This window comes from Aulonocara stuartgranti, assembly GCF_965226115.1.
Source record: "Aulonocara stuartgranti genome assembly, chromosome: 10".
In the NCBI taxonomy this organism is placed as follows: Eukaryota; Metazoa; Chordata; class Actinopteri; order Cichliformes; family Cichlidae; genus Aulonocara; species Aulonocara stuartgranti.
Window position 1 is genome coordinate 7,204,886 of NC_138946.1, and position 24,795 is coordinate 7,229,680.

Sequence of the window (24,795 nt, forward strand, 5' to 3'; positions counted from 1 at the left end):
GTCTCTTCATCAAAGTAACAAACTTGTGTTCAGTTGCATCTAGCACAGATAAAATATAATAAAGACGCCATATTATCTTTCACCTCCATCTGTCAGTCTGCCCTCAGGACCAGTGTTCTCGTCTTCCTGACCCGCCTACAACATGATTTAGGTAGCAGTAGTAAATGTAGTAACTATTTACCTCTGCCCTGAGCCTCTGGCAGAGGCGTCTGGCTATCATGCCCCTGGTGTAGGCCTGGATGGTCAACACGGCACGAAGACGCCGCCAAAATGCCTGCCGGATGAGGAAACCGCGGCAACGGGCTTGGATGAGAGTCATACGAAGGCGAGTCGTCCGGTAGCTTCGGTAGTACTTCCTCGACCTGTAGACGGCCTGGAGACGCAAGAAGCCGGACTGCATCTGAAGGAGGGGAACGCGTTTGACAGGTCAGGGATTATTGTTATGTATTTAATTTGTTTTTTGTTGGTGTTGTAATTGTTTATATTGGACACCGTGTGCTGAGGCTCGCACATGACTACATCTTGGGGAAGGAATGTTTTCATATGTCTTTAACATTTGCAAGAAGCAAGATTGTAAAAACGACCAGGCTCAATTTTATGCAACTTGGAATAAAATAAAGAAAGAGCTACCACTGCACTCTGTCTCGTTTTAATCTGGTTTAAGACGACCTTGCAAATTTGAAAACAAAAAACAGAGAGAACAGATGAAAATTGGAAGAAACAAATACATACTGAGGCTTTCAGAATATTTCAGTACATAAAAAACTACAGAAAAACAGGCTGTTGATGTAGACAACTCACAATTTGGTAATTCTTTCTGCACCGGTAACCCCTCCAGACCTTCTGAATAACAGTCACAGCGCCCTTCAGTCTGAGGAAGTTTGTTCTTGGAGGAGTGACAGAAGGAAACAAACTAGATTTCAAACCTTTATCTTTGTAGGTTAAGACAGAAATCTCTTTTCATTACTCCTTTGCTTCACGCTGTGGTAAACCAAAGATATGTATATATCCTGGACCTAATTTTACACTTTAAGGAAGAAGAGAGCATTATTCCAATGAGCTACAAACACTTTTGATATTTGGGAATCGCCTACAAGTCGCTTACCTCTCTTTAAGCCCACGCACAGCCTTCTGGATAAGGATGACCTTGTCGGTGATGGCGTTGTCCCTCTCTATCTCCAGCTGCATGTCGTGGTGATCCTGAAAGGAGACAAAGTGGCAAATAAAGAAAAGAAAAGTTATTAAATTATAATATGCAACAAAAAGGCACAGTAGAGCTCTTTTGCCAAAACTATGTTTAATAACTTAAATAAAACACTTGAAATTATCTTTATAGGAGCTCGTGTTTTTTGCCTTGGGGACCCATACTGAGACAATTCGTCTAGAGGGAACAAACTTGAGCTATTAAAGTAAAAAATGTTCTTGGTCATCAAAGTTTTTGGTGATTTTGCTTTTATTAGAAAAGAACAGTAGAAACAGCCAGGAAGTACAGCATTTCTACCTAGTGTATACCCTAACCACATACAATTGACCTGCTAGGATGGTTTGCCCCCTCAAAGTGTCTGGTTGGGGATGACAGCAGTGAATGTCATTGACTGATTGAGCATGCTTGTGTTTTCTCTTTTTGCTGCTATGCTAAAAAGAACCTGCAAAATCAAAAAAGTTTATTGAGCTGCAGAAGAAATCCTGTGATAAATGAACTAAAGACCTTGTTCAACATTTACACAGATGGACACTGCAGTGAGCTTCATTAAGAAGGTCTAAAACTTTTTTTTAAGGCAGAAAAGCCTTTTGCTACATCACCAGGAGCCTAAACTGTCTAATATTCTGCCGAATATTCAGAAGTCTTTGGATCAAGGCCTCAGTAAGCTAACTTTCACATGAGGAAACCAACCTTTAGAAAGATTTTAGTCTTTCCAATCTGCCAGTCATCATGTTTTCCCAGCCGGGCCTGGACTATTTGCTGACAGGTTCCCCGTAAGTCCTCCTGGAAAGAAAAAATGAGAAATAATGACTCCTGACATGAATTTGTACTTTGTTTTAAGGTTTATCATTAAGATTTTCATCAGAATTAAGGAAACGTTGAATTACAGTCAGTTTAACTCTTTCGACCTTAGACACCTACTGGGGTAACCCTCGTTTCTCTTCTCTGAACTTTCTGAGCTGTCATATTAGATTTCCTGCCTATAAAACAAAATGACTGATGTCAGGGGGATCTTGGAAAAATCCAGAACAAACCACAACTTTACTGATATATAGTAAAAAATGTCAAAACTCATCATTAACGCTACAGGGGAGGTCATCAAATGTTGTCTCAATGGGGGAAAGAGTTAAGAAGGTTATGTAGCAATGTGTCAGTTTTAAATTTAACAAACATCTATTAAATATATCCAAATATATTTTTTAAGTAAGTTAATTTAAGGTCAAAATTCATTAAAGACAGCTTCAAATACTTTCCAAACCATATTCACATTTTTAAACAAGGGTATGCTGCTGTAAATATACCGCAATTATATTTGATACAAGACTGGAAGCTCAAATAGCCTCTACACCGTGTTTTATATGCTGTATTAATGTGGATATATGCTCTAAAAATCCATCATTCTGTAATCTAAGTAAAAGATTCTTTAATAATAATGATAATATCTCAGCTAAAATAATCTGTCAGGACTAAGCAGTGAAACAGATGACTGATTTTAATGTTGACCTGTATGTGAGCAGGTTTGACGCCAGGCATCAGGACTCGGTAACGATCCACAAATTCGGCGAAGGTGTATCTGATTGGATAACCCGCCCGCCTAATCCGGATGGTCTCCATCATGCCAGAGTAGCGCAGCTGACGAACGCACAGCTCTCGATCAAACAGCTGAGAAGGAGAAACAAGCATCCAGTGTTAAAACGTGAGTTAACCCTTTTCTGCAGTGCCTCCTGATTTGCAAATGAAGGCTTATAAAGGTTTGGGGTTCAAACCAAAACTAAATCTACATCATGCTAAAGTGGGTCACACAATCACTGGTGAGCTATAAGCTATGAATACGTGAAATTAGAAGCTTACAGGCACAGTTTTATTTTAGTTTCAAACTAATGTTTGTGATGCTTGTGTTTTAGACCATTTCTATAATTTCAGGAGCGTTAGTTAGCTTATCGCAGCTAACTACGTTTCAGGAAGATAGTTTTCCCTGCCAAAATATAGTCCTACTGATAGTCTTATGTTACTGCAATAATACTTTTTATGACTGTATGTTCAGCATTACGAGTGTTGAGTTTTTCATGAGTTTACCTTCAGATAGAGCCAGCGTTTTCATGCTGTAATAAGCTTTTATGCCGGGTATATGCTAAGCTAATTTAGCATCATCAGTTTTCTCATTTAACTCCACAACTATGAGAAAGTTTAATATATATATATATATATATATATATATATATATATATATATATATATATATATATATAAAGTAAAAATTCTACTTTAGTAGCCTAACAGTATGAAAACTTTACTATATAACAGAGGCAGTCTGTTTTCACAAGGGGGCGGTGCTATGCCGTGGCTGCACTCTGAACTAGGGTGACCAACTCTTTTCCCCCGGACATGTCCACTTTTCACATTCTGTCCGGGGGGATTTTCGAGATTGATAAAAATGTCCGGGTTTTCCTGTATTCCGATAGAGGACCCATGTGTGTGACGTCATCCCCGAACTGCTGCTTTGTGAGCGCTTGTTCTGTGCTCACAGATGGGACTGACAGCGCACAGCAACGCACCTAATGATGTTTAAACGATCCCAAAGCGCAAGTGCATCTTTTCAGACGAACTGCAAAAGAGATTTCCCTCGTACCGACCATAGCTGGACTGACCATCGGGCATACCGGGATGGTTTTGTTGTCGTTGTTGTTGTTTGTAACGGTATAAACAATGAAAGGTGGTGGATTTGCCAGATGCTGGCCGGTGTGTGAAAATAACTCAGTTATTTGGTGGTGTCTATGGCGGAGCTTCCACAGAGGCCAGCAGGTGGATGAGTGTCAGGTATACTGAACTTCAGTTAAGAAGTTATGACCTGCAGTCTATCTGGGTCAGATATAAACCAAGTTTAGGTGGAGTTTATTTTCGTTGTGCTGACATTTTACAGTCAGTTACAATAACTTGTACTGCGTGCTAGCTAGCATGACGGAGTTTCTATATAGCTGGGTGGGTGCTATGTTACTGATAGTGATATGATATCGGTTTGGATATGTGGCGAGATGGAAACATGAAGATGAAACCAGGAGATGTCCTTACTGAATCATCAGAGCTAAACAGGTGATGGAGAAACAGGATTACCTTTTAGGTGACATGAATGAGTTGAAGGGAAGTTCTGAACTGTTTCTGAGAGACAAATAACACCAGGATCCTTTTCTATGTAGCTGACAGCTGGTAACTGTGTCAGGGGCGGGTCTAGCAAAGTTTTGCCAGGGGGCAGGTAGGGCATTAACAGGGAGAGGGGGCACAAGGAAATACTTTTCTTTCTTATTCTCATTTAAAATGTCTCACTTTTATTAAATAATTATCTGAATCTTACAAACAAAGTTCTTATCTGATGTAAAATGTATAGAAATCATACATATACCAACAAGACTGTACATCACTGTCACAACAGTGTTCGTTTTCATTCAAAGGCTTTATGGCTTTTCCTATAATACCTGGTGGGCCGGTCTCTAGTCAAAATGCCCTGGTCAAGTTTTTGTCCCAGTCCAGCCCTCATACCGACCCAGTACTGGTAATTCTTTTTATGCAGATGAGGCATTATTTCTGTACCATTATTTAATTCCAGAGGTTTTTAAGTTATTTTTTTTTGCACTTGTTGACTTGTAAAAGCCTATATGACATATTTTATTTCACAATTAATTAACCACACAGAGAAGGCATCGTTTAAATATGTTAAATATGTTTCTTTAAGCAAGTTCTTCATGACTGAGCTAAGTGTCCTCTTTTTTTGGAAATCAAAATATGGTCACCCTACTCTGAACATATCTCTGTACTCTGGGGCATCGCAACACAGAAGCGCATACATAGTAATAAATCACGCTCACCATGGGTTTTTTAAGTTCGTTGGGTTTTATACAGCGAACGAAGAACGGCTGACACACACTGAGCGTCCTCATCAGCAGCTCCAGAGATCGTTTGAATTGACTGCTCAGAGTCGGGGAGCGCTTCCTCGTCTCAACGCCCTACGAACGCAAACACATACAAAACAGATAGTTTCAGAATGTTTGCACTGCAGGTAAAGACATGCTATTGATGCTGCTGTAATGGGACATCACAATGGTATATAAAACACCCTAAATGGGAATTTAATTTTGAACCTCTACAACCATAAATAACCAGTGGCTTCAAACTCTTAAGATCCACAAAGCAAACACAGATTGCTCTCACGTTATTTCTATTGCACACGACGGACAATTAAAAGAGGAGACAACACAAAATCTCTGACACCAGTTGTCACTGTGATCCTGTGAGTAAAGCCAAAACAAAATTAGATTTAAACATTTTAAAAGCATGCAGGAGTTTTCGTCTGTATGCAGAACTGCCTACTGTGTCAGAGAGTTTGAAAGATTATTTTTCATTAACTTCACGCCAAATTTCCCCTCATCAGCACAATGTTCCCCTCTGCTTTTGGCACACCTGTGAAATAAAAAGAAGGGCTGAGAGGGAGCAGAGGGATGCTGCTAAGCACGTCATGGATAATTGGACTCGGCTTAAGAGAACACACACGGGGTTGGAGGGACCACATGTGGCTAAAGGCTGGTGATTACCTTGGGAGCAGGTGTGCTGGGCTGCTGATAGCCACATAGAAACTGATTTCAGGAGGAAAAGAAAGAGGAAAGAGAAAAGAGAGCAGAGTGAGAGGAGGTGTTTGTCATTAGGAGAGAAGCCGAAGGAAGGCAGAAGACACGCACGATGTTAACAACACCGGTCTACAGATTTAAAACGCTTCAGAAAGAAACTGAAAATGATGCAATGTGTTAAAGTAGGGTTGCTCGGCTATGGTAAAAAACATATTCATGATCATTTTGATCAATATTGTAATTTCATAAGTACATGGTTAATCTAATTACTTACAAGCTTAAACATCATGCAATTTATAAATCTTTAAAACAAATTAATAAAGAGAGAGGTGGATGCGGTGTGGGACATCGGGTCATCAGGTAGGGAGCTAGGACCTTTAAGCTTGCCTCACAAGGGCAACTCACAGTCCCTGCAAAGCTGCAGCCACACCAAAGACAGGGGGTGGCAGATGTGCACATCGTGGGAGATCTGTGCAGTGGGAGAGTGATGGAAAGCCACAGTCTCATGTTGCTGACAGGGGCCGGGTAAAACAAAGGCAGCTGCTCAGGCTTAATGTCTTTTACTTCTTCTACCTACTGCTCTTGACCAAAGGCTCTCTTTCTGTCATTGTAGCTCAAGCTGAACAAACAATCGGTGAAGCTGAACTCTTCGAGAGGCGTGAAGGTGCGCTGCTGTAAAAGCCTTCATAAGTTTGCAGTGAAAATTAATCCAAGAAAGTAATAATTTCTTCCAGCTCAAAGCCAAAATAATAAATAAAGTGAATATCGATTATTTACCAACCCAAATAACCAAATAACAAAACAGAAAAAAGATACAACATACAGTGTCATGATTTTAATGCATTTGTTGGTCTCACCATGGCAACATCAGCCTGGAAGATCTGCTTGATGAACTTATTCTTGGACGAGTGGACGAGCTGAATGATGTCAGTGTGGAGGCTGTCTCGGTTTTTCTCCAGGAAGCCTGAAAGGAGGGCGTAATGAGAAAAAGCAAGACAGAGGACTGATTATATCTTATTTGAATCAACATTTTTACTGCACTGATTTTTGCACAGAAATTTATTTACAAAAAAATATCACTATATCTTGGTCATGTTTTCAACACTAAATTGAACTGAAACGTTTTAATCAATATCTTCTGTGAGTGTGACAACTGCTAACTTGCTTGAATGACCTTTTCAGATTAAATGAGAATGCAATGATTTTAAAGGAACAAGCTAAACTTCACACAGCAGCACAGTATCGTGCATGAGCAATATTCAATTAAATTTGATTTATATAGCACCAAATCACAACAGTCACCTCAAGTTGCAATACATGTATTTAAGAGAAGTTTAGGTTTTGCATTCACATCAATTTCCAAACAAACTCAAACAAACCAAGGGATATTTTCCTGAGGATGAAACGACATGTTAGTGAATTCTGTTCAAAGCTGGTCTGCATGTTGTAGCTTAGAGACATTAAACAAAGTGAGGTTAAGTTGTTAAACTTAACCTCCTAGGACCCGAACTCTTCCACGGCATGCATTTTTCATTTCTCTTTGATATTTGGGCATATTGGGAACCAATGAATGTAAAAACAAAGAATTACCAGATTTTTTTTTTTTTACCTGATTTTTGTTTCTAAGAAAAATGAGAGCCACGTATGAGGATATTCATTTAAAATTTCGATAGAACAGTAGCATATAATGTCCTCGTAAGTGGATATCAGGCCCTTGTAGAGCAAAATTGAGTATTTTGGTCTAAATAACCCAAAATGGGATGTCCACATATGTGGACGCCAGGTCCTAGGAGGTTAAAATTAAAAAAATAGTTAATCCACACCGGAACCAGCCACACAGGACAAATAAACACTGGGAATGGGGCTGGTCCTGAGTTAAGGAGTGTGTTGAAACTGATGATCAGCCACTAGTGGACATTCCAGGCTGTGGTTGTCTAGGTAACCCTATGTATTTACCATGGTCTCATACGTCAGTCAACACTGTCCTTCACTCTCATGTGTTGTGGCTTCAGTGTCTTGTCTTGAAGTTGAGAGGCCAATGGGCGGGTCCCCGTAGTGCCCGTAGTCACTTAAAGTCGCTGAATGTAATTGACTTTCAGTGGCTTCTGGACTAGGGATGGGTACCGGTATCATTCAATTCAATTCAATTCAATTCAATTTCTTTATTGTCCCACAAGGGGAAATTAGTTTAGCAGCAGGAGGATAAGAACAAACAGAACAATACTATAAAACAATAATAACAATAATGATAAAAAATTCAAGGACAATTATTTGCCATTAAGGAGACAAGACGCAGTAGGGATAAAAGAGACCTGGAGTCTTTTAGTCCTCCTCGGAGGTACTCTAAAACGGCGGCCGGAAGGCAACAACTCAAACTCACTGTGAAGTGGATGGTTCACACAATTAATAATAGAATGAGCCTTTCTAAGCACATTTCTATTGTAAATGGCCAAAAGTCCATCTTGCCAGCGCCCTGAAATTTTGCTAGCAGTTTTTACCAGAAGTCCCAACCGATTCTTATTCTTCACCGTTAGGTTACCAAACCAGGCAGCGATACAAAAAGACATCACAGATTCGATAAAACTTCTATAAAACAAGGACAACATCTCAGATGAGACGTTAAAAGATCTCATTTTCCTTAAAAAGAACAGTCTTTGTTGAACTTTTTTAGTAGTGGCATCAGCATGAGATTCAAAACACAGTTTATGGTCAAGTACCACACCTAGATATTTATAACTCTCAACGATCCCAATATCGGCAGTTTTAATGATAGTGGGTGATGAGCTATAAGAGGACTTCCTAAAATCAATAATCATGTCTTTAGTTTTTGACACATTAAGTGAAAGGAAGGACTCATCGCACCAATTCACAAAATCATCTACAACCTGTCCATGGCCTGACTCGTCCCCCACTAGAAGACTGACGATCACTGTGTCGTCAGCAAACTTCAGGATGTGTCTGTTTGTGAAATTGCTGCGACACTCATTTGTGTACAGAATGAACAGAAGGGGAGAGAGGCAACAACCCTGGGGTGATCCAGTAGAGGAGGAGAGCACATCAGAAAAGACATGATTTACCCTCACACATTGTGACCTATTAGTCAGAAAGTCTGTCACCCAGCCGACCAGACTAGTGTCAAGCTTGAAATGATTGTAAAGCCTGTCAGCAAGTAAGAGGGGTTGAATTGTATTAAATGCAGATGAAAAGTCAGCAAATAATAATCTTGCATGGGTGTGGGGGGCCTCAAGATGCTTATACAAGAGATGCAGGAGTGTGACAACAGCATCCTCCACACCTCTCCCTGCTCTATAGGCAAACTGGAAGGGGTCAAGATGGTGTTCAACATGCATTAAAATCTCCTTCTTAATTATCTTCTCAAATGTCTTCATCACTAAAGAAGTCAGAGCCACAGGCCTAAAATCATTCAGTGCCTTAGGAGAACTGCCCTTAGCAACAGGGACAATGATCGCATGTTTCCAAATTTTAGGTACTGTCTGTAGCTCTAAAGAAAGTGAGAAGATATAGTGAAAAATCCCACTCAGCTGATCAGCACAAGTTCTCAGTACCTGTCCACAGATGTTGTCAGGTCCAGGACTCTTGCTTTTGGTATGTCTAAAAAGATTAGCTACCCCTGTCTCATCAATACAAATAGATGGGGGAGTGATGGTCTTTTCCCTCAGTGTGCTGGTCTGCCTAGAACAATCATAGTTCTCAAAACGAAGGTAAAAACTGTTAAGACTGTCTGCCAGATGTTTGTCAGAGGTAAACCCCTCTAAGGTAATGCTGCTTTTACCTTTCGTCTGTAGCCCTGCCATTGTTGGCACCGGTTCTGACATAAACGGTAGTAACCAGACCGAAAAGCAGCGCACATTTCAGTGCTTTTTTCCCTGAGCTGTCATACACTTTGGATTCTAGCCAATCATTTTACCTTTCCAAGGATAGTAGGCGGGCCCAGGTACGTACATTCTTTTAGAGCAGAACTACAGCTTAAAAATGCCCAAGGCGAAGCAGTCAAAATTCTGGCTGTACTCCACAGCAAAAGATGCAAACTCAGCAGCCTGCAACAAGTGCTTTAAGCTGATTCTGTGCAAAGGAGGTAACACCTCGAATCTGATGAAACACCTGGTGACGCATAGCAGGTTTTTTTTAAGCCGAGAAATGCGCCGTATTTGATAGCTTGCTGTGAGACCTCACACCGGCACATCTACTGCCGGTGTGGAGCCTGTTATCGGAACCGGAGTTAGCAACATCCCCCCAAGAACCCGAAGAGGAGAGTCCTGGCCCCTAGCCCTGCCAGTGTAGCAGAAATGATGATGGATGATGATGGCAGCAGCAGCCGTTCTTCTCTGGGTCAGTAGCTTAATGTTGTTCGTGTGTAATTTACGTTGAGTAGGCTAATCACGTTATTAAAATAATGCACATAAGGTGAACTAGCAAACACCATCGTAGTTACATGCGGCTGTCTTCTTGTTTGATGGCAAATACTCCCTTCACCCTGGCCAATAAGGCTAAAATTACCAAAGAAAAAGTGGAAAACAGCTAAAAATGAGAGGTTTTTGGACAAAGTATGTGTTTTTTCCATTGTTTAATCACTGCTTCCAGCCAAGAGTGATACCATATATGACCTATAGCTGCAGAAAAGGCTAACATTGTTATTTTTTTACAAACAAACAGCTAAACATAAGAGGTTTTTGGACAAGTTTGTGTTTTCCATTCTTTAAGCACCGGTTCGAGCACCGTTTAAGCACCGGCAAGGTTTCAAAAGTACCGGTTTGGCACCAGTATCGGATAAAACCTAAACGATACCCATCCCTACTCTGGACGCTACATTGCTGCTAGTCACTTCCTGTGTGGATGCCCTTTTAAACTTTTCTCAACTACCAATGAGTGTGAAGGATATGACATTAACTTATGACAAGTTGGTAGACATGTTAGATGGTTACCAGGCAACCAGAGCCGACTCCCAGCATCAAAACGATGCACGATGAGTGAATCGCTTCCTGTGTCGATATCCCTTAAGACCGGAACATCTGGCTTAAATGATTTCTTTGTAACTATTCTTCTGGCATCTAAACTCTAAATTCTTGCTTTGATTTTTGCAGATGAAGAATTTCTGATTGAAACCGATATTTATCCTTAATATCCTCTTTAATGTAATTCTGAGTGAATCTTGTGAAACAAAGTGTTCATTTTTGGACCAGCTCAGAGTATGTGATAATGATTAGTTTCTCCAGCAGCTGTAAGAGCCTGAGAGGTGAGAGCTCTGGTCAGATGTGATGAAGCATCTATTAAGACTGCTGTGGCCAAACACCCTCCATGAGACCCTCATCCGAACTGTCTGTGCTTCCTCAGAAAAAACTTCTTCAGACCAAAGTTATTTTTTAATCAATATGATCTTAATGTGCCTGCTGGTAACTTTCCCTACTGACCTTTTAAAAGTAATAACTCGGGAAGAACACATTTGTTTTGAGGAAACAAGAAAAATCCTGTCAGGACAGGTTGATTTCAGAATCAATATCCTCTCAGTGTGCCTGCTGCTAACTTTTCTGAATGACCTTTTGATAGAATGTTTATTTCACCCACTTGATTGAAAGACTCGGGAAAACAACCTTCAAAGGCCAAATTAGGGTCTGGAGTTACTGGAAATTTATGCTTCAGCGGGAAATCAACGTTGTAACCTGATGTGCACCTCCCTAGAAATGTAACTACACGTCAGGTCTATGCAACTTTTGTGACTGGTCTGTTCAGTACAGTCGATTCCTGCTGGCATTTTTAAACGTATCAGTGAGAGAATAAAAATCATTGCTTCAATATAAGTTTAAATCAGACAAACCAACACAAACAGAAAAAATCTGATGAACAGGGACGTACCTCTGGTCTCGTAATGTACCACTCCTGCAAAGTGCTGGATACCAAACTGGGTTTCGTAGCAGTTTTTAGGAGGAATGTAGTTGGAGTTGAGCTTGTGCTGAGAGTTGAGCTTATACAGCATCGTAGCATCAGTTCCCTGAAAAGAAAAAAAAAAAAAACGCACATCAATCAAAGCCAAATTCAGTAAGACTTATCTTTACAAGTATCTACTAAATATCTGTTGCACCTTGGGAAACTTGCTCTCTTCATCTATGAGGGAGATGATGTTCATGGGTTTGTTGGCGATCATGTCCAATGCATCCTGGTTGTCTGTGAACTCAATGTGCTGCCAGCTGATGTCCTCCAGGTTGTATTCTTCCTGCTCCAGTTTAAAGACGTGGCGGACAAAGAATTGCTGCAAGTTCTCGTTGGCGAAGTTGATGCACAGCTGCTCAAAACTACAGTGGGAAAAAAAAAAAAGATGACAGCGTTAAACTAATAAAGTAGCATAAATGATCTACAAAAACACTCTTTTACACAACTTCTCACCTGTTGACGATAAAGTTCTCAAAGCCAAAGATGTCCAGCAAACCGATGGATCTTCGGATGATGGTACTCTCGCAGGAAGGAGGTCGGTATATGGCAGCATTAATCTTATCCACTATCCAGATAAACAACCTCCCGTAGATCCCCTGGATGACAGAATTCATGAACTTTGCTGAAGCAGATTCGCTCACCGCCTCCTAAGTGTGCTTCTTCATCACCATCATTGTCTTCGTTGTACGGCAACGTCATTAGCGTCATTAAGGTTCGGAGACTCCCAAAAATATTTTCCCACAGACCCTTTCCCAGACTTCACTCCAACATAAATACTTCATAGTTATTAGGAATGGGAAAATGTTACACAATTACCACCAAAGGTGTAGAAATAACAAGCAGTGTCCCATCCACCAGCATAGGGGGGTAAGTGGAGGGACACATTTTAAGGTAAGCCAGCACCTTCCAGGTCTGTGTGTGTATCGCACCTGTGCAGGCTCTCCTAACCAAGCTCCATAAAACCATCATGACAGTGACAACAAATGTCCATGCCTTGTAATATTATCTAGGGTCTTAAATTCTCGCCTGCTCTGCAGAATAAGTGAGTCTTGCATAGTTGTACATGAACGAGCTCTCCAACTTGCAGGTAATGGCTAAATTGGCTCTTTAGCTCACAGCAGATCTCCTGGAGAGTAAGTCAAGGACTCTGTTACCAGCTATAGCTGTAGAGTGTGTCTGCAGAAAGACAGACTCGTAGAAAGAAGAAGTTGGATTGTCTGGAGGACAATCACAACATGATCTGTGAAAGACTTGGTGATTACGTGTATTACCTCTAAAACAGGACAAAATCGGTACCTTAACAAAGGCGTCCCTGACATCCAGGCCTTGCTCCACACTTAGAGGGGTGACAACACTTTCACCACGTGTGATGAGGGTTCGTGTCGTCAAACACACCATCACATCTTTAGGCTCCACCTACGGTTCACAACGACCAACAAAAGCATCACCAAAAAAACTGCCAGATATCAATTTGAAAGAGATTTAAAGCCACTCTTTTCTAAGGAAGAACAGTAAAATGGTTGTGTGTCAATCATGTGTGTGAGAACAGTTACAGACCTCCATAAGCGACGCAGCGGTCACCAAGTCAGGAGATCTCACAACCACACAAGCGTCTAAATTATCATAGGTACGAGCTGAGGGAAGCAAGACAGAACATCGTTTTCTTCACAGGTTTGTAAAGTTTGCAAATTTTCTGATTGATGCTTCAGATTTGTGTATTCACGCACCCTCGAATCGCAGGTTTCCCATATGCAGGATGGCAGCCAGAAGCTTGGAAATCTCCCAAGTTTCTGTCTCGGTGAACATGAGAACCTTCATGGCTGACAGGATGCTGGAATAATCACTCAGGTCGTTACGACCGTCACACTTTGTGCAGCTACCCTGTGATATAAAAGAAATCCAACTTCAGGTCTGCTGTTTATGAGCAGAACCAGGCCAGCGGCTCCAGGTAACTGCAATGTGGCTTAATGGGTTTCACCTGACAGCTCCGAGTGAAATGCTCTGGGAAGCAGCTACGTGCTGCTCTTTATCGGAAACGGTAAATTAACTTTACATTATTATTATATTACTTATGATCCCTGAAGCTTTGTGCACAACATTTACTGCACCATTTATGTTTCTGTACTTTAGCTTCATTTTACCATCAGGACACAAGGGCACAGTCTTTTTCCACTCACTGTTTTTATTGTAACCTCATGCATTAATTGAGACATACTTTATTATGATTGGTAATTTTTTCTTTTACTAAAATAACACTTTGTTAATCCTTTGGTTGTGGAGGACCGGAGAGGGTGCACTACATACTGGAGCAAGAACATAAAGAGCTTTAAAGACAAGAGAGTGATTTTAAAAGCAACATGTAAGCTGAAAGGCACCAGTGTGTTCTCTCCTTCCAGGCCCAGTAAACACTCAGACTGTAGAGGTTTGAAATATATTGAGGTTAATTAAAAACATTTTTAATAGAGCAGATAGCAGAGCACTGCAGTAGTCCACCCTGTTATAAACAAACAACACAGTGATGTTCAAAGTGCTAAACTCAGCTGTATGATGGGTACATCGATTTCTTAATTACTCATTTTTATCACTAAAAATGAGTAATTAACTGGCGAGACTCACCATAGTGAGGTAGGAGTAGTCTGTGGCAAGGCCCAGGCCCAGCTTTGACTTCATTTCAGGAGCCATGCCCTTCAACATGCAGTAGAAAATATGGTAGTTTCTCTCATCTGGAGCCTGCAGGAGCAAGAAAGAAGCAAACCCCGTATGTCCGACACACAATATGCTATGCACATGTAAGCAGCATCTACGTGATACTGTTTACGTATCATAAAGAGTATATATTATTAATCTTGGACCAGTATTTATTTTTTTTGTATGTAATATGTCCACATATGCAGGGAGACTGAATAGTTCATCTGCCCCTGTTTAATTAATGATAAATAAATGACTAATTACACACTTTGATTCAGCTGTGAAGAGTTTGATTGTAGCTTGCCTCCACCAGTGTGTGAATGTGTGTGTGAATGGGTGGATGATTGGGTGTGTAAAGCGCTTTGGGGTCCCTAGGCAGGACTAGTAAAAGCGCTATACAAATACAGGCCATTTACCATTAAATATAACAACTCCTGTGAGCACCAAAGTGAAGGCAGCTGCTGTATAAACAAATAATAAATGACAAACTAGTAAAACATTAAGACAGGTGAGACTCCCTCCTGTTAAAAGGGAGTTTTTCTGATTGTCTGATTGTTTGTGTTTTCTTTCTACTATCGTAGGGTCTTTATCTTACTACCTTACAACAACTTAGGCAACGGTTGCTGTGCTTTGGAGCTATATTAATAAAACTGAATTTAAATAAATTGAAAATAATCACAAACCCAAACAAACAAAATCACCATCCAACGTCTTGCAGTTTTAGTTAAATTAATAATTTAATTCTTCAATATTTATTGCAAATATGTGCACAATATCTTCTCTATTTGTTTATTATTTGGCTAATGTGTCATTTATTTTAGTAGTAAAAACAGTCATCATATAAACTTGAGACTGTATGTCTGTCATTGATGTCAGACTTTTGATTTTGTAAAAAAATATTAAACTGTATTTATCTAAGGTTTAGAAGCAGGATCACAACTGCTAGACTCGCTGTCAGATAACCTCTACCCAGGAGCAGCCATCAATCTTCACTCAGCCCCATCCCAAACTGCATTCTCAGGTCTAGATCATTGCTTACCATCCATCTGTCTACAAATGTTGACTAATTGTGGTTGGAGTTGTGAAAGATTTAACATATTTAATCTGGATCTGGTTTCTCACCTGTCGACACACGCGGGACTTCTCCAGCAGGTACTGCTCTATTTTGGCTCCTTCAATGGCCCCTCGCTTGTTGAAGTGGATATCTATGTACTTCCCAAAGCGACTGGAGTTGTCATTTCGAATTGTCTTGGCATTGCCGAAAGCTGAAGAAATTGACAAACCAGACGATGAAGGTGACCCATGACACTTTCTTCCATGTTCACTGTCCATTCGTGGACTGAAGGTGATCTTTTTTGGAGTTTAATGCTTACCTTCGAGGATAGGCGTGGCTTCTAGGACTTGCTGCTCTATCCAGGAGTGCTGCCCGCTGATGGCAGCGAGGAACTGCAGAATCAGCTTTGTGCTCTCAGTCTTCCCAGCTCCAGACTCACCGCTGCCTCATAAAGAAAACAGTGACACAGTCATGCAATAAACATGATGATTTCATTACAAATAAACTATTCAAACAGCAGCAGCACACAAAGGATACTAACTATGACCAGCCTTTTTAACCAACAGAGGCTTGCAGATTAACTGCAGAGTTTTTCCTGTTTAGAAATGGCGCACGTCCATCACTTTGAGTTCTTATGAAATGATCAAGCACAAACCTGATGATGCAGCACTGGTCCTTGTTGTTCCGCTGCATGTTGAAGTAACAGTTGTCTGCGATGGCGAATATGTGCGGCGGCATCTCGCCGATCTTCTTATTGGTGTAGAGGCGGATCTGGTCTGGAGTATAGATGGGCAGCAGCTGGTAAGGGTTGACTGCTACCAGTATTGAGCCTGTATACGTCTGCAGACACCCAAAGACAGACGAAAGTCGATGTTTTAAACATGAGATAGATCAAAAACTCAGGGACAAAATATGTGAATCAAACACTACTGACAGGGTATAAAACAAAATTTTATGCTCTCCAAAATATATGAGATGATTATAAAAATAATGTCTCTATTATTCCTATTTAGTGGTCTTAACTTTGACTTACTAGCATTTCTAAGATTGGGTGTTTTACAAGTACAAATGCCTGTTTCTATCGGTGAACCTCCGGTCAAACAGCAAGGAAGGGACGTTCTGTTTTATTTATAGCAACAAGTAAATGCTGCTGTTGCTGGGCGCTTAAGATACAAGTAAACAGATTAACCTGAATAAGACCTTAACTGGGCCAAAGCCAGTGGTTACTGCTTTGCTGAACACGCGAGTAAAAGGCCTGGAAGTTACAGAAACTAATTGCACCTCAGGCGATCGTAAATGCAGCTGCGTTGGTGCCACAAAGGGAAACTTACGTAGATGACGCATTCATTATAGCGGATTAGCAGGTTACGGAGGATGCCAGCTTCATTGAGGTCACCCAGACGGATCATGTCCTCCACCCCATGTATGGAGGTTGGGTGCATGGGTTTGATGTTGGTGGCATTTTGAGGGGAAATCCAGTGCTCCTGCATTGGTGAGGAATGAGGAAGCAGATTAGAGGAACAAAGGCCTCAAAAGCCACATGAAGTCACACTGACTCACCCTTCTTTGACGGAAAGAATTAATTGGCAGTTTTGTGTCATTTTAAAAGGACAAAAAAATCTCTACGGTACCTGTCATATAAACAGATTGAGGGTACAGTGGTGTTTAGACGGGGAATGAAAAACAAAAAACAAAACAAAAAAAACTTAAAAAAAGACAAAACAAAGTTCAAAAGCCAAAGGAAACCATATCGGGAACACACTAGAAACAAGAGATCAGAACACAGTACAACGTAACAAAGAACACAGGCAAACTGAGGCTAAAAATACACATGACACAAGGAGGTAAGTGGAAACAGGAGGGGAACTAAACACAACTGAACACAATTAAGTTAAATGACAGAAACTAAAACTAGAGACAATGCATGGGAGACTAAGTAAAACACAAACTAAATAGAAACACTGAACATGAAGCGAGAAACTGATGGATCAAACTCTAATACAAACAGAAGCTCGAACTAAGAAACAAGGGCTCAAAATACTAAGGGAACACATGAAGAAAAACGAAAGTAATAAGTGACCTAAGAATGAAGCAAATACTCAAAAAAGTTCAAACCATTTAAAACCCATGACCATGAAAAGCATTACAAATTATTGGACGCGGATTAGGTTTAATGGTCTAATACAATACAAGTGTACAACAGCAAAACACAGTCTGAGTTTTGGACTCTGAATTCAGGTCTATTGTTAACTATTCTTGATTTATTTAGAATCTAAGCTTGTGCGTTTAGAGCTCTTAGTTTATAAATTTCAGATTTTTTTCCTCTGTTTTTGGCCTTTTTGGCCTTTAGTTCCTGTCATCAAGTCCTCGCTGATTATACTCTGTGTGTGTATATAGCGTCAGTCCACTTTCAGTCCTTATCACAGTATCTACGCAGTCTCCCTTGTTTTCATATTTGAAAAACCTAAATTCTAGTTTCTCTTGTTTATGTAGTCTACCTTGGAGTACTGCTTTCAGGTCCTTCCTGCTTTTCTGCAAACTTACCCGGCCTTCATCATCCAGAACCTGGATCTGTCCAGAGTCGCACAGTTTGACCACGGCTCCCACGGGGACGTCAAACTCCCGGCCCGTTTTAAGATCCAGCCACACATAGTCCCCCTGGATTACAAAACTTTAGTTAAAGACTGCAGGAAGTAATAGAATAACATCATAATATCAGAGTAAACTGAAGCTGAATGATTTTTTTTATCTCCCTGGGGAAGTTCAGAGCACTTGTTAAAAAAAATCTGTAACCAAAGATGTCAACTGTTTGTAATCATATAATTTCTTATCTCATACTTATACTTTAACTCTTTTTATTCCTAGATGTTATTTTGAAATTTGAGCAGAAAACATCAGGTTTTCCCCGTAACAGCTGCAAAACCTGATGAGCTGCATGTGCCTTAGCTGTACGTGACATTTGTTATGGTCTCCTTGTCTGCATTCAACTATTTGAATATACATGTTGGATAACCAGGAAATATCAGTTGCACCACACACCCAGTTACCCAGTTTTTCAGCTGCCAACTAGTTACATTTTTGAGGATTTAGCCTGAAAAAAGGATTTAAACTTGACCACATCCACCAGGAAGGCCATGATGTAACACTGAGACTTAGGTAACCCTACGTAACAACAAATAAGGCTTAATTTTCCTGAGGTGGAACCAACACTTAGCAAAAACCATGACTGAGCAGGTTGCTACAGGAGGTATTAAAAATCTACAAAACAGTCAACCAATCATGGCACTGACTGTGCCATTAGACATACTATGAAAAGCAAGCCCCCTGGAGATGAACACAGCCGACCCTAAAAAAGTGCATTTATCATCTTAGACGTGTCAGCACAGAGGTCATTTTGTGTTTTGCCAATGAATGACAAACACGAGGTGTCATTTAGATGTAAATCAGAAGGGGAGCTGGTATAAACCTCATCATAACACTGCAGCACGATGCTCAGCGTTCATCCCCACAGTCTAGACTGTGACCTTAAAGATGCTATTTTTGCTTCCATTTAACAACATCCAGATGTCTCCCACTCGAATGAGATTCATAGCCGTGGCTCTGAGCTGAGATTGAAACGGTGCAGGAGTGTCTGAGTCGTGCCCTGCAGGACTCTCGGGGGAGAAAGGCACTGGCATCTAGTTATTGAAAGGGAAACTATTGATGGCCTGATATGATGTAACTGCCCAGCTTTTTCTATATTTAGTGTGTCAGGACTGTGGAGCTCATGCTGAATAAATCATTCTTGCTCACAATTTGATTTTCGGTTGTTTCTTTTTACATTTTAATTTAATTTAAAATCATTAAACCTGCTGGCTGGCCCACCATAACAAACAAACATTCCCATAAGACACTAAAATGTCAGGTTAAACTGACCTACTTGCATGAGTTGATGCTAAAGAGACCTAAACTATGCTTTTTGTGTTAAAGTAGTAGAGCCACAATCTGGATTTTAAGCCGATCTTTTATGAACAGAGGTACTGGCAAGGTTGATGTAACGATTATGGCCTCTCATAATAATAATATGGAAGAAGAAAATGAACGAGTTCAGTAACCTTCCGCCCTCCTTCAATAAATCCCAAATGATCCTTCAGACAGACAGTAAAAAAGTGCTGCCGTGCTCAGATATTCACCTACTGACTTCTGAGCCCTTATAAAATTGAGTTTAATTTTCCCCTTCTTAAATAATCAAACACAGAATACTGTGTATCAAGTTTGTGGTTATGGCAGAGGCTTAAGTCATTAGGGAAAGCTCTGTACCTCAGTGGAAAATCAAAAGAAACCATCATAATACAAATGCACTGAAGCGTGATCACCCTAACCTCAACTCTAACCCTCAGCAAAAATAACTTCTCCTGAGTCTCTGCGATTAGACAAAAAATAAAATCAATGACAAACAAAAAGAATTAAAAACACTAGTCTGTTTAGCCTTTCTCTAAAAAATAATATTATGGTAGAGTCAGCATCTAAGAAGACTTAGACCTCAGACAATTAAAGCATCTGATATGAAATAACTTGAAATTTCAAATTATTTTCTCAAAATTTTGAGATAGTAACCCAAACTTTTGACTTATGGATCCATGCAAAAAAAATTTTCTCCACTGGCAAAAACACTGGTCCACTGGTCGCTACTAAAAATCTTTTGGCGAGTAATGCATTGAAAAGTTCCTTGTAATTGCTTTGTTCTCCAATATATTTTTTGTTATCAACTTGGGTGCAAATACTCTCCAAATACTCGCAGAGAGGTAGGGAAACTGCAAAAAGTATGATGCAAACCAGAAACTGAGACTCATTTCCTTCAAAGTAAAATCTGTGCCTCTCTGCTACAACAAATAAACTGCTGATGTCAATGTCTAACCAGGTCCCATTACAACATGGACACCAACAGAAACTCCACCTAAGTTTAAAAATAATAAATATCAGCAAAGGAAAAAATATTACCTGACTTTTTACATTAATGTCCATCCATAATTCCCACAGAACGTTTGTACAGAAACGAACTTAAGAACTTACTTTTAATACACGGACAGGACAAAGAGGTTGGAAGACATTCAGAACCATTTGGTACAGGACCCACCTGTTGCAGAATGACCATGGTTCAGCCTCGTGTTGATTCCAGGTCATCAGAAGTCACCATATGAGGGCTCTAAAATGAAACCAGTCACAGACATCACATTAACTTTGAGACAACAGACTGCATCTACTTCGTATGTATGAATTACACATTTTTATACACACAGTTTGAGGGAAAGTCACCAAAACAAAGACTGTTCAACAGGTTTTTTTGGATAACGAGATGAGAGAACAGATGAGGGGGGAAAAAAACAGGATACACAAGTTTTTCATGTTCTTTGCCACGTGGGGTTGAGACCAAGAAAAAACAACGTCTACTTTTAATTCATTATGATATATTATGCTTTTTTTCACCTCTATACTATTAACTCTACTCAAAATAGGCACTTCCTCTCATTTTAAGCCAGCTTTCCTTTGATTTGCTGCTTCCCCCAGTCTGAAACGAGCTGAAACATGGATGATTTTTGAAGACTAACAGTTGCCAACACGAGAGTATGTCAGCATTAGCAATGTACACAAAAGATATCTAAGTTTATATTGTTGTCAGCCTGTGCTGCCATCATCAACCCCAATTTATTACAAACCATCTACAGTATTTTTGCAGGTGCGTAAGATTGAAGTTATGACTGCGTTCATTTATTTTTGGAGCATTTAGGAGCAAATCTAAGCTGTCCTGACACAAACATTAGGCTTCCTATCACCTACAAAGCTGTTATGGTGAACATTTTTGGCTAACTCCCACCAATACAGAGCAGTATTATCATTATTATCATTCTTTTAGATTCATGTTGAATTGTAGACTCTGTTTTAGCTTTGTTTGAGCCTCCACCCATTCCTAATGAAAACATGTCAGTCTATAGCTTCAAAAAGCTCCACTGATCTCAAAGGGCAATGGACTGCATTTGTGGTAGAGCTGTGTGCCATAAAATCACTACAAAAGTTGCAGAGACTGTGTACACCAGACACATTTCGTATTGCACACTTAAATAAACTAGATCAGAGACGTGCTATAGTTCGTGATGGGTTTTAGGAGCCGTAAGAGGTCTGAGATCTAATATGAGGAGGTGAACAAAAAGTCTGATCACCATCAGTCCTTTCAGAGCCGAGACACACAGTCCTGTGGTTCAACCAGTGAAGGAAACAGGGGGCGGGTGCAGAGTTTAAAGGGTCTGATAGGGGCTGTTAAAGGCTTACTGGGATTCCTGGGGCTAATCCCATCGCTTAAGTACGAGGCATAGTTGTTGCAGCTATGATTTTCCTTCCACATGAGGCTGTCTTACTGTTTTTGTACTCATTTATATTAAAGGTGATGTGGCTGTTACATATAGTGGGATACGTGTTTATAGTGGCCTTTTTGTTTAAGGAACTATAGAAGAGGAATTGTTAGTCTTTAAAGGTTTGTATTTTGTACTGACTATAGCACACACAGAAAAACTACTAGAGTATGAGTGACACAAGGTAATTAAACAAGGCGAGGTTTGGAGCTGTTAGAAAACAAATAGATTGGTTTGAATTAATAAAGGCAGGATGAATGAGGTGGGCGAATGGAGAAATAAAACTAAGATGACTGCTTCTCTGCTAATTCATTCTGAGGAGAAACAAACACGTTAGTAATATAAATAGCCTGTGTGGCCAGAGAAGAAACACAATGACCCAGAGGATATGAGTGATGAAGATAAACCATGTCACGGGGGAGGGGCTAAATCTACTAAATACCCATTGGAGCACTAATAAATCTATTAACATTTATTTAGACTGCAAAGAAAACTGTATTAAAGTCTGATTATATGCACATAAAAAATAAGCTTCATGTGGTGAAGTGAAGCTACTGAAGGGCAATAGAGTTGATATACAAGTAATTACCAGTCACAATATGTTCAGCTTAGACCAAGACAGAGCTTCTAATCCAGAACCACAGGGTGCCAATCTGGCAACTGTCCCAAACACAGACACTTAGCTCTCCACCTGACTTTACAATGTGGACTGGAGTCATCGTGGCCTCACATTTTTCCAGTAGTTTTTATTTAAATTTTATTTTAATTATAAGTATTTATTCAAACACCTTTTATCTCTTTTTTAAGAGTGAAAGAGAAAAAATGTAATAAAAAACAGGAACGGGACTTAGTAAAGATATAAATACAATTAAACAATAAAAAGAAAATAAATAAGGTACAGTAAGTAATGCAAAGGTACATTTGGGAAAACTATGATGTAATGTCATGGAGAAGGTGACTCTTCCATTGTAAAAATTAGTCTCACTTTATAATACAGCCAGCAACTAAGGGCGTAATCCCACTGTAATCAGACGAATTTCAATGCATTTTATTTGAAGTTACATGTGATTATAGCTCCTGAAAAGTAGGCAAACTAGAATAAAGGGGTCCTTGGTGAAGTTTTTACAGGAAAAAGGAACTTACTAGACTGTTATGTAAATGTAAGTACTGTGCAAGTTGTTTTAAGTAATGCACATGCAATTTCATGTTATTTTTGCAGAAGAACAAACACTATTTCCCCCTTTTTTTTTTTTACATCTTTATTTAGTATTCATTATGTTATTGTGCGTGACGGATGTTCTATTATTCAACTGTCCTGAAAAATGCAGTGTATTTACAATGTAAGATGAAGAAATTGTTTGTTTTACTGCAAAATTACCTCAAAATGAAAGAGTACTTAAATTACTCCCAGATTAATTTGTTTCCTTTCCTGTGAAATACCTGAAGTTATACAACATTTAAAGCTACTTATACACTAAAAGCATTAACAGGCTGATTTCTGTTGACATATGTTGACAAAAAAAATAAAGAAACCAAATAAATTTCTTGTGTATTTTTATGTTATTTAAATTTTGTAAGTACACACACTGTTTATGTTTTTACTAATATTCCAGTTCGCTAAAATATTTTCCTCACTCAGTTTTAGTTTTTAGTTTAGTTTTCCGCTTACGTTTCTAAAACCTCTGAGGTTGATCTGTGAAAAGGCAGCGAAAGACATCCCTGTTTACTCTGACAATTTAATCAAGTGTTTGCAGCAGTCCTGCTTTTATGACATTTACTTTTCAGGTTTTCAACTCTTGCACAAATATTAACCACCAATTTTATTTTCTGTGTTCTATTGTAACTTTACTCCAAAAGACTTGTACGTCAAATTTTGTGAACTTTTATGTCCTGTTTAAAATGCTGCTTTGTTTAAATGTACTTTGCAATTCCTGGGTGTAAAAAGCAATATATAATTCAATATTTTTTGCCTGCTTACTAACACTGCCTTGTTTAATAAAAAAGTAATAATAATATAATAAAGGATCCAAACCATTATCACAGTAACCTATGTAACTGACATGCTTTTGCATTGAGCTGCTTATGAAGAGGATGCTGTGACACAATGTGATCTGTTGGAGGTAATCCCCATTTATTCTGATAGCAGCAAAGGATAAGCAACATCATGTAAGGAAACTGCCTGACTTTGAATTTCTGTGCAGAAACAGCGCAAAAGTTGTCTCAATTCACCAGAACCTGAACATATTTATGAGCGAGACATAATACTGATATATTGGGGTAACACTGAAAATAGGAGGGAAAAAATAAGTACAAAAAGTTCCTAAAGTAGAACCTAAATCATTTATAGGGAGAAATAAAAGAGAAGATAAAAGTGCTGTGGAGCTTAGAGGTCAGCCAGGTATATGAAATACTTTAGTAGTTCAACAGATTTTGTTCACAAGAGTACAAGAAATTTTACAACACCACTTAAATCCGTATCATTAAATTCTTCTTCTTTCATTTGCTCCCTGTTGGGGTCACCACAGCAGATCATCTGCCTCCACCTCACCCCTGCCTCACACAAACCCTCTGCATGTGCTCCTTCACTACATCCATAAATCCATCCTTTGACCGACATATCCACTCTCCCAACTCTGTACATGTCCAAACCATCTCAGCAGTCCTTCCCTAACTTTGTCTGCAAACTGTTCAACCTGCAAACATTAGGCTCATAAACAGGTGAGAAAATTGATCATGAAACCATGAAAAAGTAGGCCAGTCTTGAAACTACAGCCTCTTAAGAAACAAACAAAACAAAACATAACAACCCTCATTGTTGATATATTTTACCAGATCAAAAGCCGAAGTTGCATAGCGTATAACAATCATTGGGGAAAGGTGTGTCCATCATGCATTGTGTGA

General features: G+C 39.6%; 1 protein-coding gene across 1 annotated transcript in view; it reads right to left on the minus strand.

Moving 5' to 3' along the window:
* Positions 1-24,795, minus strand: part of myo7ab (myosin VIIAb) — a 55,296-nt gene that overhangs the window by 25,759 nt on the left and 4,742 nt on the right. The window contains exons 4-23 of the mRNA XM_082547779.1: positions 20,625-20,693; positions 18,053-18,166; positions 16,840-16,992; positions 16,164-16,348; positions 15,828-15,949; positions 15,577-15,719; positions 14,383-14,496; positions 13,494-13,647; positions 13,324-13,400; positions 13,063-13,182; positions 12,220-12,362; positions 11,918-12,128; positions 11,692-11,827; positions 6,678-6,784; positions 5,065-5,202; positions 2,708-2,866; positions 1,895-1,987; positions 1,106-1,200; positions 802-886; positions 182-400 (exon numbers count right to left, since the gene is read on the minus strand). Coding sequence (XP_082403905.1) covers positions 182-400; positions 802-886; positions 1,106-1,200; positions 1,895-1,987; positions 2,708-2,866; positions 5,065-5,202; positions 6,678-6,784; positions 11,692-11,827; positions 11,918-12,128; positions 12,220-12,362; positions 13,063-13,182; positions 13,324-13,400; positions 13,494-13,647; positions 14,383-14,496; positions 15,577-15,719; positions 15,828-15,949; positions 16,164-16,348; positions 16,840-16,992; positions 18,053-18,166; positions 20,625-20,642 — 2,586 coding nt within the window. The 5' untranslated portion in view covers positions 20,643-20,693. The remainder of the gene's footprint in view (positions 1-181; positions 401-801; positions 887-1,105; positions 1,201-1,894; positions 1,988-2,707; positions 2,867-5,064; positions 5,203-6,677; positions 6,785-11,691; positions 11,828-11,917; positions 12,129-12,219; positions 12,363-13,062; positions 13,183-13,323; positions 13,401-13,493; positions 13,648-14,382; positions 14,497-15,576; positions 15,720-15,827; positions 15,950-16,163; positions 16,349-16,839; positions 16,993-18,052; positions 18,167-20,624; positions 20,694-24,795) is intronic.